Source organism: Stegodyphus dumicola, chromosome 8, assembly GCF_044657685.1.
Source record: "Stegodyphus dumicola isolate Sdum_Otavi_A_Nest chromosome 8, ASM4465768v1".
Taxonomy (NCBI): domain Eukaryota; kingdom Metazoa; phylum Arthropoda; class Arachnida; order Araneae; family Eresidae; genus Stegodyphus; species Stegodyphus dumicola.
The window spans coordinates 89,947,982-89,968,138 of record NC_140775.1 but is presented as its reverse complement, the minus strand read 5'-3'; the positions used below and the strand labels follow the sequence as shown (position 1 = coordinate 89,968,138).

General features: G+C 32.3%; 1 protein-coding gene across 2 annotated transcripts in view; it reads left to right on the top strand.

Annotated features, from left to right (window-relative positions):
* Positions 1-19,847, top strand: part of LOC118198349 (uncharacterized) — a 212,911-nt gene extending 193,064 nt beyond the window's left edge. The window contains exons 13-18 of one of the 2 annotated variants that reach the window (XM_085822107.1): positions 1,976-6,403; positions 8,751-8,822; positions 10,172-10,210; positions 12,919-13,098; positions 13,281-13,397; positions 17,195-19,847. In XM_085822107.1, the coding sequence (XP_085678233.1) occupies positions 1,976-6,403; positions 8,751-8,822; positions 10,172-10,210; positions 12,919-13,098; positions 13,281-13,397; positions 17,195-17,373 (5,015 nt within the window). In that variant the 3' untranslated portion in view covers positions 17,374-19,847. The remainder of the gene's footprint in view (positions 1-1,975; positions 6,404-8,750; positions 8,823-10,171; positions 10,211-12,918; positions 13,099-13,280; positions 13,398-17,194) is intronic. The other variant, XM_085822108.1, reaches the window with a different exon arrangement.
* Positions 19,848-20,157: the final 310 nt, after the last annotated feature.

Sequence of the window (20,157 nt, the reverse complement as noted above, 5' to 3'; positions counted from 1 at the left end):
AGACAATAATTAATTTTTTCCTGTTATTTTCACGAAGTGATTCCTGTATATAGTAGCGGGAATTTCCCATCCTATAATAGTATGGGCAATATTATTTTTAATGCCTTTTCTATCTAATAACATGTTATATCTTATTCGTAGCTACATGCAATAGGAATTTATCCCACTATGATAATATGGGCAATATTGTATATTATTAAATGATTTTTTAGTTGCTAATAACACATTATATGTTGAGCGTAAAATTAGACGTTCCTTCAAGCAATTGTAAAGAACGAAATTTGTTTTCTCTGATGAATGCAAATGCACCTCAGAGTAGTGACAGATTCATGGTTATCGACATTCGGCAGGAATCTCCCTGCCCCCTCCTTGTTGGGATAATCACTATACAAAATTACAACACAAATATATAATTAACATTTATTTATTTAAAATTAAATAGTAAAATGATTCAGAAAATAAAAAATTCTTAGGACTGAAGAGTAAAAAAATGTACGTTTTGTAAACATGAAGGAAAAAACAACTTACGTCTGGCAGACAAACATATATTTTTTAAAAACTTATTAATATATAACTTTTTGATGTTTTAAAAATTGTTTATAGCTTTCTTTGCCAATAAAAAAAGCTAAAAAATTTTTTTTTAAAACTTTGACTTCTCAGCATTTTTATAGCTTCATCAAAATTAATGTTTATAGTTACTGAATTTTCTATAGAAAAGGATTGCCAAACCGTTAAATATTACTCGGCTAATTTTTGATTGAAGATAGTTTTGAATCAGCTTCAGTGTTTAAAAGCTTCTGTCGCAAGAAGCAATTGAAACACGCACCGTAAAAAAAGTCTTCAGTGCCAAATATAAGTTAGGGAGTGATTCTTGGAAGTCCATTTTTTAATAAACTTTTACATTTTCTTTGCCGACCACATTTCAAGGTAATCCTTTTTTATATTCCTACGTATAAGCACATATACTTAAAAACGTACCGTTCTTCGGAGCTGCCCCCTCCAATCAGAAGCCTGGGTGGTCAGCTACTCCTCCTCAGTACGCCACTGCTTCAGAGTCTTAGTTTATCAATAACGGCATTGATTTATTCTCAGTCTATAACACCGTAAGGAAATAAACTAAATATCCTAAATCTTTAGAATAAACTTTTGCTATTAGGAATTAAGGAAGAACTATTAGAAACGCTCAGAAATTTTCGAATTGTTAAGAATTAAATGAAAGACTATTAGGAATTTTGAAAGAGAGAGAGAAAAGATAATTACTGTAATATATGAGATCTGGTATCTAAAAATACTAAATATTACATTAAGAATGTTATTAAGTATATTAAGACTGTTAACATTCCTAAGATTTTCTTTCATTTTTAAATTCTACGTAGGTTACAACAGTATATTAAACACACAATGTGTAACCTTCTTTTCCTCCTTACCGCATGCCCTCGTAGTGAACTGGAAAGCACATTCAGCTAACGATCGGGAGTTCCACAGTTCGAATTCTGGTTAGGATTTGCACATTTTTCTCATCTCCAACTCTGAAATGTAAACTTAATGTCTCTACAAGTGACGCCCGAATTAAAGAACAATAGCGGGTAATAACCATTTTCTTTAGTTTCGTCACCACCAGGATTTGTCGATTGGGTCCCTTCCTCACCAGCCGCTCTTTAAGAGTGGAGAGACTGTAAGTTTTCTCCCTTATTAACCATACTTTCGTGGTGTAACTAGAAAGCACGTCCAACTGGTAATCAAAAGTCCGGAGTTCGAATCCCATTGAAGAGAATGCCCATTTTTTGCCTTTCCTGCTCTGAAATAAATACCTAATAAGTTTGCAACTATGAATAAGTAAAATGTACGACAGGTAACCTTTATATCATTCTAAAAATCTTATATCATTCTAAAAATCATTAAAAATTACTAAATTTCAGATATTTATTGATGCATGCATATTCCTTTATTTTAAATTCGTTTTTATGTCTTTCAGCAACTGATGGAGAAAAAGCCGAAACGGTTGCAATTACTAGCACCCTTAAAGTCACTCAGAAAGATTTTACTACTCCAATACCAATCAGCTTCATGTTTTCTTCAACACCAGCATCCATTGCATCAACTGTATTAATAACAAAACCTAGTGATCAGCCATTACCTGAGGCCACACTTGAAAGAAAAGACTATACTACTGTCACAGATGACAGAGATGTATCTATTACTACTCATGTTCCTACTGATACATTCCTAGACACCTCAAGTAAAACTAGTGAAAGATCAGCAGTCACTGAAAGCACGAAATACAGTACTCAAGAACCTTACGCAACTGCTACACAGTCAGCTGTCGAAGAGCATTCCACAACATCGGATATAAGACCGGGAACACCTAGATTCATTCTAGATGACACTTCAACAATTGCTTCCACTGCAACGATTTCTGAAAGTGAAGTCAAAACAACAATCGAGCTGACATCTACTGTTCCTGAATTTGATGTTACGCAAAGTGAAAAACTACCACATGCTGTGGACCTTGCAACGGAAGGTCCCAAAGCGGATGAAACATCAAGTCTTGTTGCAGAACAGGAAACGAAAATTATAATGGATAAAGTCTCTACAACCCAAACTACAGCTTACTCGGACACAGATACGTCAGAGAAAAGCAAAGTGGTTACATTTTCCGGAGAAACTGTTGTTACAGAAGAGAAAGCTTATCCCCACAGCACTACGGTCGAACCTACAAAAGAAAAAGAACCTGAAATTCTGACAGTTACTGGCACTGAAATTGGTAATATTTCCCAAGAACCAACAAAGCTATCAGTTACAACAATCGAAATGAGTGACTCATACGTCACATATAAAAGTACAGAAACAACTGGATATTCTGAAGAACAGGGAACTGAAACAGAATTAGCTAGCGCTACAGTAATAGTGTCTACAAAACGTTCAGAAGATACTACAAATAAATCGATAGAAATTTATGATGTAAAATCTAGCACTATTTCAACTACGCAAATTACAGAAAGAGATGAAGTTCCAAAAACCACTCTCAAAGTAACAGAAATTCCAGCTATAACCGACGAAACAGGAGAAAAAGAAACTCTTCTCAAAACAACAGGTATTGCAGCTGTAGCTGAGACAATAACAGAAAAAGAAGCTATTCTCAGAACAACGGTTATTTCATCAGTAACCGATGCAGCAACAGAAAAAGAAATCCCTCTCAAACCAACCGGCGTTCCAACTACAGCTGACACAGCAATGGAAAAAGAAATTATTCTCCAAACAACGAATATTTCAGCAGTAACCGAAGCAACAACAGAAGAAGAAATCCGTCTCAAACCAACCGGCGTTCCAACTACAGCTGACACAGCGATGGAAAAAGAAATTATTCTCAAAACAACGGATATTTTAGCAGTAACCGAAGCAACAACAGAAGAAGAAATCCATCTTAAACCAAAAGATGTTTCAACTGTGACCTATAAAACAACAGAAAAAGATATCCTTCTTAAAACAACAGCTGAGAGCGATACAACAACAGGAAAAGAAATCCTGTCCAAAACAACAAGTGTTTCAGCAGAAACTGAAGCAACAACAGAAAAAGAAATCCTTCACCAAGCAACAGATGTTTCAGCTGCAAGCGATTTAACTACAGAAAGAGAAATCCTCAAAACAACGAGTGTTTCAGTGATAACTGATGAAGCAAAAGATAAAGAAGTTAGGTTTCCAGTTGTGGAAGCAGAAGACAGAATTATATCCACAACAATATCTGATCATACACATTCCATCCCATCTGAAACATTTGAATCTATATTACAGAAGGAAAGCACGAAGGAAATGGCCGGTGAAGAAATTACTCCTCTGTCAACAGCTCTTCCGTCAAAATTGCCAAAATTCGACGATTTCGTAACAAGTACGTCTAGAGTACCTGCAGAAGAATTCATTACAGCAAAAAGCTTTAAAAGTGAGACAGTCATGGAAGCAGAAACTACTTCAAAACCATCTTTAAAAGATGTTACAACAGCAACCAAGAGTGATGAAACTGAAGAGCTATTCAAAGGTACAGAATCTACGCATGACTTCAAAAAAGTAACTGTTAAAGCAGAATCTGTATCGACTGATGCAATTGCTAGCACTTCAAGTGGTACAACTGTTCCTACTTTATCTAGTGAAGCATTTGACTCCGTGAAAAGAAATATCACTGATCAGATGCAATCTGAAGTGTCGGATGTAACTTCTACTTTAAGCACTTTGCATCCATTCATATCGACAACATTAACTACAGTAGATTTAGCAACCTCAACAGATAAAGAAATTGATCATGTTTCAGTTACAAGTGAGCACGACATTCGAAAACCTACAATATCTGAAAATTTATCTGAAAAACCTCAGACGCAGATAAACGAAACTGGAGGTTTTGATGGTATTTTGCCAACAGGCGATGTTTTCAGTGCTGCTCGAGATGAAAAAAGCACACCTGCAGGTTCTTCAACTCATGCTTCTACTCTTACTGCTGAATCATCAAAAGTGCCAATGTATATTCCTTCCCTAATACCTCAAGAAATAGACTCTGTTACAGAAACTGCACAAATAAATCAAACGATACAAAGTTTATCTAAAGAAAGACTGCCCACTGTGTCTGACAGTGAAATAACCGAAGAAGAACTTTCTGATATCTCTACGGAAACAAAAATATCAGAGAAAACTACTGTTTCTTCCACAACTACAGAGAAACAAAATCTGGAAACAATTAAACAGTCAGTAATACCTAAAACGGCATCACCAACAATCGGAAGAGATACTGAAATTCAGACAACAGGTTCAGTTGAACCTTCTACTACTTTTGACCACGTTTCAGCTACTGACAAAGTATTCACATTTGTATCTACACGTTTTACTGATGTTACAACGGAGAGCATTGAAACCGAAACGATACTTGCAACTGAACATGACATATCAACATTAAATGTCACTGATGTAAATAAAAAAGAAGAATTAAGAAATTTAACATCGTCAGCTGCCACTGTATCTGAAACATCTCCACTGTTTGAAACATCTACAAAGATTATTTTCACAACAAGAAAACCAGCGCTTAAATCTGTTGATGATTCATTACCGTCTGTCAGCCCGTATGATATAGATTTAACTAACCAGACAGAAATTCAGGAGCAAGAAGAACTAAGCTCTAAGTCTTCAACTACAATCTTAACCCCTGCTATAACAATCTACGAAGAGGAAGGGGATCTAACGAAGACTGATATATCGTTAATAGAAGCAAAAACTTCTATAGATGTAATAGATGAATCAACAACCGTGCATCTTGCAAAAGACACGTTCCCAACTTCAACATATGACTTTACAGTACCAGATAAAGAAATTTCAACAAGTGATGAAAGAACATCGATAGCCGCTTCAATAGGAGCATCTTCAGTACCAACTGAAGAAACAACTTTTAAAGAGAAATCGACAGTAGAAACAACAGAAGTGGAAAAAGAAATATCTGTATCAGTAAGTGAACAATTTACAACGTATGATCACGCCATTTCACCTAAAACATCTGAAACTCAGACTGAAGACAAAATATATGTTGCTAATTTAACAACTTTGCCAGAGGATATAGTCGATATTACTTTTGCTTCTGATAACGAAACTCTGATTATAACAACTCATCGTAAATTCAAGGATGTTACTAGTGCAGCAGAGGAAACAACTTCCTCTCCTTATTTGAAAACTTCGATACCAGCCATATCATTCACAACTTTCTTAGATGATCTTAATGCAACAAGAAAAATAGCTGACGAATCTTTAGAAACAATATCATCAAAAGATGCTTTTGAAACAATCACTGCTAAAGCTAGTGAACAAACTTCTGGAGCTACTCTAACTGAGAAATCTGACACCATCACGAGCGACATTCGTTCAACAACACCTTTTATTTCAAAAGTAGAATCGTCAACCATCGAAAAAGCACTTGCTTCTACGGAAAAAACAGACGTTCCAACTCAGACAGAAATAACTGAAAGCACAACTTCTGGTAGAGAGATGTCTGCAAAAGTCAGTGACATTACTGTGTCATCCACTTTTGTTGAAGACATTGTAACGGAAAAATTATCAGATATTACAAAAGGTGCTACTAAGATTGCCATAGAACGTACGACATCAGTGCCAACCATAAAGGATACAACTCTTGAGGAAGAATCATTGGTGCAAAATATGTCTTCAGTGACTACAAAGCTAGACATTGCTGCTGATATTACCGCTCAATCAACGACAGTTCAGTCAAAGGCAACAACAGTACATGAAGTTACTGAGCAGGCAAGACAAGATGTGACTGGACTTTTAACCAAAGCATACAAGGCTATCGAAACAACGCCTACTCCCTTCACTGTAACTGCTCCTACTTTAGATAAAGAACAGGAAACAACGGCAGGTTAGTTCATTTTAATCATAACAAGTGTGTTTATGAAACAGTTACTTTTAGTTTCATTTAAGACGTATTTTATTGATTGTATACCTTGATTTTATTTCGAAAATATTTTATACTTTTTTTTTTCATTCTTTAAATAAAAATTTACAGGTGTATTTATGTATTTTTCAAATAATGACTTTTATTGAAATATGCAGAGATTTTGGAGCATACAGTATATTTACTCAACGATTCTACTCAAACTTCAGAAATAACCATACTAATTTAAAAGGCGAAACTGAAATTGCAATTGAATGCGAAACTGAAAAGAAAAATATTTTCAAATAAGAAAACTAAACTGCTAAATAGTGAAGAAAAACGAACGTAAACTATTTATATTAATAAATAAAATATAATATATAGGAATAAAGGAAAATTTTATTTTATAAAATATAAACTTGTTTGTACTATCGTTGAAGCATAGCCTGATTTTTAATGTAAAGTAAACGTAGTTCATTACAGTTTATAGGGTACTAATGCGAATTTAAAAAGTTAGCTAGAGAAAAGTTCAAAAAGTACTTCCTGTTTATGAGAAAATTCAGAGAGTTACTTAAGGTAACAGGTAATGTGCCTTGGTTTCTTGTTTGTGGAATAATAAGCAAATATTTAATGATTTATCTGGTTTATTAGATTAACGGCAAAGCAATCGAGGGCCTAAAGGGCTAACTATCGAGGGCCTAACTGCCTAAAGGGAAGGAAGCCTTCGTGGAGGAATTTTTAAGGGAAACTGGCTCGTATACACGTTACACATGGGGAAAACCACGAAAACACCCATGCAGCCAGCCCGTTCGCGGAATTCGAGCCTCGAACCGAACTACCAGTGTTCAGCGACGTTACCGCTCGGCCGCTGGTGAACCCAAGTATTGAATGTAATTGTGATTTAAATTACTACTTGATGTACAAAACTGCAGTAGTAGAAATGTAGTGAGATATTTTTATTTATTATTATTATTATTTATTTTAATAAAAAAAATTCGGAAACATGTTCGATCATTCTGATCAGCGTTTTGAGAACGAGCAAAAGTTTTTTCATAAAATGTTCTCTTAATATGCATTTCTGAAAGGTAATTGCAAATAAGAGAATTCCGTGAGTACCTATGAACTGGATAAAGCTTAATATTTCCCTCACGAAATATGAAAATCATCAAACTTACATCAAAATCTTCATAAATGATAAGAAATTTATCTAAGATTTTTTTTACCCATTGGTACTGCAAAGCGTGAATGCAATAAATATCGATCTTTACATAAGAAGTGAAAACTGAGATATCGCAATAAATAATTATGAATAACAAAATGAAACTCTGTTAATTGAATATCTATACAGCCATTGGTCGATTTACCGGGGTAATAAAGGTAACAACGCCGGTGTTTTACCCGAGGACTGTAAAAACAAGAAAGAAAAGAAAACTTATATCATAATTAAGAGAAAAAATATTGTTACAATTTACCTGTATTTTAAAGCCATTTACTCGGGACTTGGCATTTCATTACATAAACCAGCATTCAAAATTATTTCTCTGTCCTCATGCGCATAAACTTTTCTGTCGGTGTTTTAATGTTTCTGGCTCAGTTTAGCGAGTGCGCCTGTTATTTGTTTTTGTTAACATTGCTCTTGTATTTTCACTAGATTCTATGTGAAGCCGAAGGGAAATGACTGAACATTTAATTAATTCAATTAATTAGGAACAAATTATATTGTTAATTGTAATACTTCTTGTAACAGAATTTTCTCATTTCTATTAAATAAGCTTTTGTGGAGTTACACAGATGCCTGTAAAATTTCCCAATACACTAACATTCATTGTTGATTTTCCGATTTTTATTCCAGTTCTTAAAAAATATTTGGTTTACATGGTAATATCATTTCCGTTTTCTTTTCTTACAATGGGAAGGGCAAATCAATAAAAATAATTAAAAAAACATGAACGAATACCTGTGAATCGTAAATTTTTGTTTTCTACTAATCAATTATATAACCATGATATAGCTGATTAATACAAAATAAAAAAAATTCACGTTTTTTTCTTGCCTGAGCTTGATGATTCATCTTAAACAAAATAAACATTTAAGTAGTAAATAATGTCCATAATCTGAAATATGATATACGCAGGCTGCAAATGTAACAACTAACGAAGAATGCGTTTCGAAACTTCCACTTGCACTAGTTACTTTTAAACTACTTTTGCTCTTAAATCGACATGCAAAGGTTATGTAGATCGATATTTGATTGCATGTTATACGTACAATTTTAATAAAGCTTCCTAATCAGGAAGTCATTCAGATTTAAAATTCTATTCTAAAATTTCAGGAATAGAAATGAGAAAACGGCTGCCCTTCGACGATTCTGCTGAGGTTACGGATGACCTTGTGTATTCCACAGGTATGCTCCATAAATCTGTGCTCTTCAATAAAAGAAAATTATTTCAGAAATACAGTTTTTTTAAACGACATAACTCTACAAATTCTTGCGTTTAAAATTTATTTTCCTGCTGTAAAATATTAAAGTAACTGAAGAAATTTTACGTAAGACGAAAAGTCTTAAAACGAGTTCGCATCTGGGAAGGCAGTAAGAAAACAGTTACCAAGAGTTGTTAAAAATAGTTCTGAATTTTTGGAAACTGGCTAAGTTAATTATTCGTAAATATTTAAGAGCTTGCAAAGTTCTAGAAAGTTCTAGAAAACGATTGAAACGATTTAGATGTTTGATTGAAAACGAGACTATAATAAACTGTAATATTAAGCTCACAAATGGACTGATATGTTATGAATCAATCCAGAAGATTTAAAAATATTTCTTATAAATTTATTTTAAAAGATGAGTTTTTCGGGGTGCAATAAGCTCAATAAATATCCGAAAATGAGCTGAATTTTCTGCGTGCTTGATAATGATCCAAAATTATTCTTCAAAAGTACCTACTGGTAAATTACTTAAGCAGTTTCCTTCGAAAATAAATAATTTGTTTTCACGAGAAGGAATTAGATTTATTTCTCAGAAGAGGTATTAATCTTATGAATAGTGTTATATTAACTTGAATTTTAAACCTAAATGTTATGCTATCTCTGAGATGCAATATCAATATCACCTAACTACTCTACCGAAGTATTGCTTCTAATCTTCTAGTCGGAACAACAATCTTCAAGTCTGTGATATCAACAATGACTTCTCAATTTTGCTATTTTTCAAAAGCAGCTAAGGATACGTAATAGAATATTTCAGTTTGAATAGCAAAGCACATTCCATTGAGCGCATGTCTTCTTGTGACTTCTGAAATATTCTTTTCAGAGAAGCAGATGTTTACAAAAATAATGGGATATATTGAATACAATTAATAAATAATATTATACGCTGATTATAACTATCACCTATTACTTTCAATAAGTTTGATAAAAATGAATTCCAAGGATTTAATCAAACATCGTAAAAACACTTCGATACTTAATTAGTTAGAACGTATTTAAATTTCTCAAACATATATGTACAATGCACAAACCTTCTGATCTGATATACTGTATTTATGAATAATTCCTATTAATTCCTATTAATACTTCGCGAGCTATAGCCCTTTTTTATCCTATATATATTTTATGTGATTTAAACATAATATTTTATTACATTATTTTGTGTAATTAGGGTTACTTATAATTTTCTTGTAATTCATAATTTTACCGTAAAACCTTAAGAATTCCAATGCATTGTGTTTGATAACTTTAAATTTTTCCCCCATTTAGTTCCGGAACCAGAAGATGATTTCTTACTAGACGAAGGATGTAAGTAAAAATATATATAAATATATTTTGTATATATTATTATGTAGGGTTGCTCACTCCTGATGTCTAAGATGAAACGTCGAGGAACCTAGTGAACTATGAAGCGACTTATCGCTGAGTTCAAACAACTAAAAGATGTAGACTTGAGAGGGGTTAAAATACCCTTTTATTTTAGTCAAATAAGAATAACAGTCTGCCCCTTCAGGAAGCCTCTACTCGGGATTTAATTCAGAATAAGAAATAAGAAACTAAACTAGAATTAACTAAGTGAGACTTAAGCTAATCAAAATTATTTAACGTAATTGGTCCTTTAATTTCAACCAGCCGGCTAATATTAAAAGGCGCGTAATAATACGGCCCAGCTTATCAGCTTGTAAAGTGACTTGACGAGTGACCGAAGGCAAACACGCTCTATAAAGGATTCCTAGCACTCTCTATAGAAGTTAGTTGAACTTTCCTTAAATACTTCTAACTGATTTGCAATCAAAGTGGATTCTAAAAACTTATTCTGGTAGGGAGTTGTAAGTGGGAACAAGAATTGATAGGAATGGGTTTTGAAATTAAGATAATTGTTATAAAAATAAAATATGCCTTACAATTACTTTTGATTAATAAATTAATTAACGAATTTAAGTCCAGGCAGCAAGGCTGCACAAATTTTAGGTGTGGAAATGCGTACTTATTTTATTTACAAGAATGAGAATTGAAAATATTTCGCATAAATAATTTAGAACCGAAGAAATCAAAAACATTTAAACTTTATATCCAAATATTATTTGAATATGATGAATGCCTACGAAAAACTACTAATATATTTTGGTTTGCTTTCGTTTCTAATTTTTAATTCGCTGCAGTGTTTATTAATTTTATTTATTATTTTTATTTATTAATTTTTTAATTAATCATTTAATTTTTGTTAAAATATTATATTTAAACTTCTCATGTCGGTTTATGTTTTTTCTTACTTGTTGTTTGTTTAATGTAACTAGAAACTACGACTTTATGATACAAAAAGTAATGACATTACACTCTGTCGAGAAATATTATTATCCATGTAAAAACTATGGTGTTTCAAGAGTGATCTATCTCCTTCGGTATTATTTTATATGGAATTGTCGCAGAACAGGAAATTAACTCTATATATATTTAATAAAACAGTTGAATTTAATTTATTATACAAATTATCTTCATTTATTCCTAATCTACTTAGCATTGCTCTTAAAACAGTATTTTAGCATAAATAAATTCATTATTTATTAAAGATTATTTTCAGATTATAATATTGTTGCCTTTCCGGTAATACAAGACTGATTATTTTATGAAGTTTTATTATTTTTCAAATTTAAATTTATTTTTCAAATTACTTTTAAAATTATTTAACCTTGAAATAATTTTCTGTAATATAAAGTAAATATTACTATAATATTTTTTTAAATACTCTAAGAGATCTTCTGTAGTTTGTATACACAGAATAAAAATATATTTGCATATTTATTCCAGACATATACTTGCTAAATCGCGTTAGAAATACAAGAGTTATATGCAAAGATTATTAAGGTTATTATAATTTTACGTAACCCGTTATTTTATCATTTAGAGCTATACTGTTACTTCTCTCTTCCGTTTCCCTATCAGAATGTAAATTTAGTTTCAGAGTATTTAAGCTGAAATTGTTCGGATTGTAAGTCAGAGTGTGTTTCTGCCTCTAGAGGGCACGTTACTAAGTTTTGTTAGTTCAGATGAGATCGTAGTTTACGGTTTTGCATCATGCGTTGCGACATTTAAATTATTACAACGCTGAGAAGTTTGAACCTCCGTCGCGTTAAATCATTTGGTGTAGTCTTCGACCACTGGTCGTAGTTTTAATTTGATTAAAAGTTATTTTAAGTTTCATCGCCCCAAGTTGTGGTGGCTTATTTGAGCACGAGAAGTGTCTTTATATCCAAGCTCTGATTTAATAGAAACTTTTGTTTAAACCTTTTGAAGACTCAAGTAGTTGTTTTCAGATAGAGCAATAACTAGCTTGACGTCTGTTAAAAGTTTGGTGCTAGTTTATGCTACCAAGCAAAGTCAAACTGTACAGATTAAAAAAAAAAAAATAACTCCGTTACATGCCAAAAAAAAACAGAGTTATATTCGGAAAAGATGCTATGAACTGATATATAGAACGGTAAATATTTATGATCAGCTTATTTTATTTTATTATGATACATTTTCACCTGCAAAGATTTCATTAGGCTAATTTTTTATAATATTTATGATGTTTAGTTGATGTCTTTTAATTTTTAATCAGACATTGCGACTATTGACAAGCTACCGCCTTGAAATTCTATATTAAATAATCTAAGTTAAAGCTTTAAATGAGAGAGCTTTCTTTCTTTTAACTTTGTAAATTAAAATGGTAACTAAAACATAGCTATTACGTGCATTTCGTAACACAACCATACTAATTTCGAGACAAAATAGCAATTTCTGACTCTTACTCATAATATTTAGCTAAAATGACTCATAATATTTACATTACTCATTATATTTAGATAAAGTTTTAGAAGATAAATTCTCACTTCTCGTATAGCTTTCAATATCCAGTCGATCATTTACATAATTCTGATATGAACAAATCAGTTATATAACTCAAACCATATTTTCTGCTAAGCTAAACAAACAGCATATAGCTATAAAATTAATCTGTTTACCTTTTAATTTAGCCTGCATATTTGAAGGAAGAATCTACGAATCTGCAGAACAGATTCCTCGAGCTGATCCATGTGAATTCTGCTTCTGCTTCAGAGGAGATATTATCTGCTTGCAGCAGTCTTGCCCTCCACCAGCACCCAACTGCCACAGAACAATGATTGCTGGGTACTGTTGTCCAAGATATGACTGTCGTAAGTTTTCAATCAGTACTCTTGCTTCTAAACCTTAGCATATTCAATTTTTTTTCATTTATTTTGTACTATTGTATTTAGTTGCGAAACACATATGGTGAGAAGTCTGTCTGGATTGTTCATTTTATTACAGTAAAAAACGGTCATTTTTCTTCTAAAAAAATATTTTAAAATTTTTCTAGCTGTTTATATGACATCAAGGAATATCAGCAGTCTCAGCAGAAGGAAGGGTGTTCAGCCAATCATAATCCAAAGACGAATTGAGAAAAGAGAGATAAGACCTGCTATAGAAGTTAAAGGTATATGCGGCTTTGACTAAATTAAAGGAAATTAAATTAATTTTATTCAGTTAATATTTTATATCTAATTCCGTAGTTACCCTTGTGATTTGAATTATTTAATTTGCTAAGTAATAATTATGCTCATCATCATCATCATCATCATCATCATCATCAATATGTCTTGCCCTGCATGCCCTGTGGCTTTTCTCGCTTGGCTTCAGCCATGCCATTTAATTCTGTGTCAGTCATCTTTCAGCATTTTGCTCCAAGTCAGTTTCGATATAATACATCTATAGGCCTCTTTCCACCAAGAGTCTGTTCAGTATCAGTCTTGGTTTGTCAGTCTAATTGTTGGCCCTCTTAATATATATTTTATCCATATTCTTTATTTAGTTCCTTCTGTCGTAGCGCGTTTTGTTTGCATTTATGTATAACATTTATCTTTGGAAATAATGCATGGGTAAAAGAAATTTTTTTCCTCAAATATTATGTTCAAAAAGTCTTTTATAAGTTTTCTTGGTTCTTTTCTTCTCGTCTATCATATAATATTGATTTTACAACTGACTTATTAGTTATTTTAAGAAAATAACTGAACCTTCTTTAACTTATTTAATACATTCAGGAGGTATTTGGCTTCGCAGCGTATAAACAGAGTTTAATTTCCACGATTCAATTTTTAAAATGACTTATATCCTGTTAAGGCTAAATTAAACTCTACTCATCGAATTCAGCTGTCAGGTTTATAATTCGCATTACTAATAGAATTTCCCTTGATATTTGCTTTTATTCGAATTTTGTATTTTTATCATACCTGTTTCTATATTATATGAAATTTAATCGGGACTATAACGTAGAAGAATAATTTATAAAAAGGCTTGCCAACTGATTCATTGTTGCGATGGTAAGACATTCGTCTGAAGGTCGATTCTTTGCCGGAGCTAATCATTACAGTTATATTAAATTCTCAAATTTTGTTATATCATGCTGCAAAGTTTTTGGATGCAAAACTTTGCATTCTTCAGTGAGATGGAACATATACTTCTCTGTTCAAAAACATTCATAGAAAATTGTTGTTGCGAGCATGAATATTTCAACAATTTGAACTTTGGCTATTGCAGGACAACAGTTTAATCTTTATGGAAGAAGTGTATGAAGTGATATTATATGGAACAACCTAGCTCGTCTTGCACTGCATATAAAATTAAAGCATCATTCAACCATTTGGAGTGGAATCATAGTTCGAGGAAAGAGAGTTTCACTGAAGAAGCCTGATTGCCACAATCACCTTATTTGTCAGTTTTCTCTTTTTAAGACAGAGCTGCTGTTTCTTATCAAGACGTTTTTCTGGGGATTCGAAGTTTTCATACAACTTAAGCTATCCAAAATAACGACTGGTCAATCTGCGATAGACATGAAAAGAGATATTCTCCCAGTGCTTCAAGGAATGCCAATAGTGTTGAAGTGCATATGCATTACCATTCATTTTACTTTAACTGACTAGTTAATAATTTTCTGCATTTCCAACAAAAACTGGCCAAAAATCAAGCATTTCAAACATAGGAGTTTGTGACTTGCTATCTGAAGTGATATGAAAGACTATCTAAAAACTATCCCTTTATCATAATAACATGTAATTTCAAATTTTTAATTCTGATAATGCTTTTTATTACGGTAAAAATATTCAATCCTGACCTTGGAATTTTAAGTTTCACAGAAAATTATAAATTCAGGCTGAAGTCATATTAGATTTGTTTAACCATACTGTCGCATTCGTTATAGATTTTTTTGAGTTAATAAATAACATCCATTCATTTAGAATTTAAATCTTTTTCATTTGTTTGTAATTCTTTAAAATCATTATGTTACCTTTCTACAAATGCTGTAAAGCGGTTTTGTAATTTTGGAGCAGGAAATATGAAAAAGGAGCAGTGCCTTTCCAGGGTTTGAACTCCGGACATCCCGATTGCTGGCCGCATGCCACAGAGGCACGCGTAATGAGTGATCCCTGCCCCACTTAACGGGCATATACACAACAGACAAATCCAGGCAGTGGCGAATGATTTTCCACCATTTTTCTTCAATTCGGGCGTCACTTGTAGAGTTATTAAATATATATTTCGGAGAAGGAGACCTGAAACTGTGCAATGCCTATCGCCGGGACTCGAACTGTTGATCTTCCAATTGCTATCCGGATGTACTTTCCGGTTAAACTATGAAGTAACGCAGCAAGGAAGAAGAAAAATCCCTTACATTCTCCGTCACTTAAAGGGCGACTGGGGAGGTACGGACTCAATTCTCAGTCTCCGAGTTATTGTACAACATATTTTAGTTCGGTCACCACTTGTGGAGTCATTTTAAGGTTTCGTAGGTAGAAAACCCTCAGTACCTTAGCCAGTTTTCGAACTCTGAACCTCCTAAACTGCTAGTAAGAAGGACTTCCAATTATACACCGAAAACACATGGGAAGAAAATGGAAAATATCTTACAGCGTTCATACTATCTTAATTTCAAAAATTCAAATATGTAGTTCTACTTGATAATATGTTCTTTCTTCACTTCAGAATTTCGTTCAAAATATTCATACCAAATACTGTTGTATATGTTCTTATTTACAGTCAACTAGCATCAGAAACTGAATACAAGTTTTTGAGTTGTGTATAAATATTCTATTGCAAGATCTCTTTGTTTTCCAAACACTTTGAATATTTTTTTGAATATTTTTAATTCTGATAATGCTTTTTATTACGGTAAAAAATATTCAATCCTGACCTTGGAATTTTAAGTTTCACAGAAAATTATAAATTCAGGCTGAAGTCATATTAGATTTGTTTAACCATACCGTCGCATTCGTTATAGATTTTTTTGAGTTAATAAATAACATCCATTCATTTAGAATGAATATTTTTGTTATATGTTTGTAGCTTGAATTAATTTTTTAAAAAATTTTTTAAGTAAAGGTTTCTGCCTTTAAAACTTTAGAAATATTTCTAGTCAGTATTTATGTAATATTAAATCTAAATTGTGACTGCAAGTTTGCTGTTTTGAGGAGGGTACTTTAATTACATTCACATCATTCGAATTATCAAGAAAACAATTTGCTTTCAAGGAAAACGTTAATAAGAACTGTTGCTTTAGGTTATTTTTAGTTCATTTTCAACCTAAATGCTTAAATATCAATCAAAATTAATATATTTTTAATGAGTCTTAAAGGCAAGCTTTAGAATGAAAGTAAAAATTCTACAATTAGGGCAATTAACTCCAGATCTAGAAAAACTAATGATAATAAACTTAGATGTGTGTAAAAACCTTTTCTTAGACAAATTATTCAAGACTTCAAAGAGGATTAAAATGTGTACTCTTTCAGTTAGAAATATTTTAAAATTGTTCTAGACCTTAAGTTAATTATTAAAACCGAATTACGTGCATATTGGTCTACATCTGAAACACTTTTTTGAAAGCATAGTTTTTTCAAAGTATTCTCCTCCAAAAGTATGGAGAAGAATATTCAGACATATCATCATCCTATTCAGTACAACTCTAACATGTTCTTTAAGAAGAACTGCAATATGATATATCTTACTTAGAACATCTTCTGCAAGTGAACTCGTCATTTTGCATAGGTGCATTCTTAAAACTTAACTTATTAAGCAGAAGAGGAAACAGAAAGCCGAATCTTAAAAACCATAATAAATAACAGAAAAGAAAACCATAAAATGACTGCTTCTGTGGCAGTAGTAAACAGTGCTTTGCTACAAACAAAATAATTGCAGTGATCATTTAGTTAATTTAGAATTAATATATATATATTTTTTTAGGTTGCCAAGTAAATGGCACATTTTACGAAGTGGGATCCACTGTGACATCAGCAAGTGGACCTTGCCTCCACTGTATGTGCCAAGACGGAGGCATCATGAGATGCGATCCTCAGAAGTGCAAACCACAAGCTCCCCTTATGCTCAAAATGAACAATAGTTTTTTCAGGAGCCGGAGATAACGGACGAAGCAAATAAATCTTTCCTTCATCTTCGGAAAGCAAACAATGCGACGTTGTCAACAAATGATGAAATTAAAACTGATAATTGTTGTTGACGAACTTTTTTCTTAGTTCCTGCGCTGTTCTCGGTGCTTCATCAGTATTCATCATGCATTCATCATGTATCCATTACCTTTTTGTATGGTCCATGATGACACTCAAACTGCCAAGGGTAAATCCGGAACAATATATAATAACTGCAGAACTACGAGAGAACTGTACTCTGATGAAACATTCCATATATTCTTTCACTTGTCATCCACTTCATTCAGCAAATACGCTTTACTTCTTACTTGCAGTAACTATGCAAATTCTTTGGTATGGCGGATATAATTTCTGATAATGCTTCAAAATAATAAGTGTAATAGTAGTATTTAATCAAAATGTTACAGACCAGGAATGCCACTTTCACTGAGAAAGTTATTAGCATTCCGGCCCCGCAGTGGCTAGTTTCAAGCTCTGCTGATAGTCAGATGTTTCGTCTTTATTTATAGTTCATGTTCTTTGCCAGTAAAAAATGAATCTTCTAAACGGCAGTTAAAGTAGCATGTTTAATAGTTTGTGTCTAAATGGAATTATTAAAACGAATTCCATGTACAGACTTTAATTCTGTGATGTGTAAGTGTCTTGTTGAATACTCTTTTTTACTTTCTTTGTCATTGAAAGGTTATTAAATGACTTAAGATTGGTGCTGTAATTTTTATTAGGCATATCATTTATGGAAGTCTTTAATGCGTCATTAAATTGCGTTAATTTATAAGAGTGAAGTGAAAATTACGTAAAGTCGCAAGTATTCTTGCCTATTTTGCTTTGGTGTCAGTGTCCTGTTTGAATATTTTGTGTATATGTGTGTGCTAGTTTTTGATTCTGGTTATTAGATTTGGTTTTGGTTACTACTAGGCAAAACAAAGGTGCCATACCCGTTTGCTGTAAATGTTGTGGTATTTAAATGTGGATTCGCCAAAGATGTCCGATGGCTTTACTTGGAAATAATGAGATTAAGGTGGATTTATCGCAGTAATTTTTATGATGTATTTTTTAACAAATAGAAGTTAATATTACATTGGTGAATTCTGAACTGCTGTATAAAAGGAATTAAATATAAACTGAGCTTTAATGCTTTAGATAGTAATGAGGAAATGCAAGTAGGCGATAATTTGTAAATGGGAATGAAACACTGCAAACGACAGGAATCATCGCCATTCATAGGTTTGGGAAACAGATGAGAGTAAACTGATATTTATTTTTAAGAATGTTTTTCCGGTTAATGGATTCTACAAAACCCCATAAACTAAATAAAGCATTTAATGCTATTTTGTCAGGTAATCTTAACTAATTATTTCGGTTTATTAAATACTAAGTCATTCTTATTTCATCCATGAATTTTTAAGCAGAAGAAAAATATGTTTGCGTCGATTTTAATTTGTATCATTGACTAAAGTATGCCAATCTATTACTTCTTAATACTCTATTTTGAATGTACGTATAAATGAACTTCCGGTTTTATCTTGGAGGAAAGAATCATAAAAAATACTATATCTCGCTTTAAAAATTTAAAAAAGATAAAAATGCCATTATTTCCAACTAAGTCAGGATATCTGATTATACTTTTGAACGTTACTTTGGTTTCATTGGCCCAAAAAAGTATATTTTAACGTCTTTCGTGGAACGTTCAAACATAATCTTGATGAAAGATTCTTCTTAATTTATTTGGTATTCAATATATGTTGCTTTCGACTCAAATAAATGAGACAATCATTGGAAGAAGGGAAAAAGTGCGTTTATGAATGAATAATTTGGCTGTTTAAAGTTTAATATGGAACTTCTCTGTCTAAAAATTAATATATATGCAATTTTAGACTTTATTAGCATTCTACGTTGATCTTCTTTCATACGCATCATCAGGAATGAAGCTTATGGAAGAAGGAAACTTACAGAAGTCCAGTGTTCATTGTAAGTGTTGTTGTTTTTTATGTGCTGAAGACGAAATCGTCACCATTTTGTGGACCAATGGAACCAAAAAGGCTCTCGTTTAGCTTGTATTTTCTGAGTTTTTAAGTCTATATGCAGAAAGGATGAGAGAATAAAGTAGGCCTATTACCAATACCGTCCTGTTTTATTGTTGTTGTTTTTATTAGTTCAAGTATATGTCTTTGAATTATGAGTGTCGGGAACAGCAGACCTTGGACTTAATCGATACGTTTGACAGCTTTTGATATTATTTTTTTACTATCTTAGATATAAATATCAACTCGCTGTTTCACATATCGATTGATGAAAGTGTTACTTAAAATTAAAAAAAGAACGTACGTATGTACATATATGAAGAACTATTACTTTTCTAATTACTATTATTATTATTATTTGTGTGTCATTAATTTAATTGCATAGGAGTTGTATATTGAAATAAAGTGAATTCTTTAATTTCGCTAAAAGTGTCTTTCGTTTATTAAACCTTTTACATGCACATGCAGAACATTTACTGCTCTTTTCACTACTAACCACGAAAACGATCCCACTTCTGACAATAGGTGACGGAGGACGGGAACAGTTGGTGTCTAACAAAGGCAAGCAGGTATATAGTAGCTCCCAAAAGTGTTCGTACACTTATGGTTTTCATTGAAATAGGGCTCTATTCATTAATTAAATGTAAACTTTCTGAATGAGATTTTAATAATAAGATCTATAATCTATTCGTAACAAAATTACCTGAAATATTTTTTTTAAATATAGCGAAACTTTATT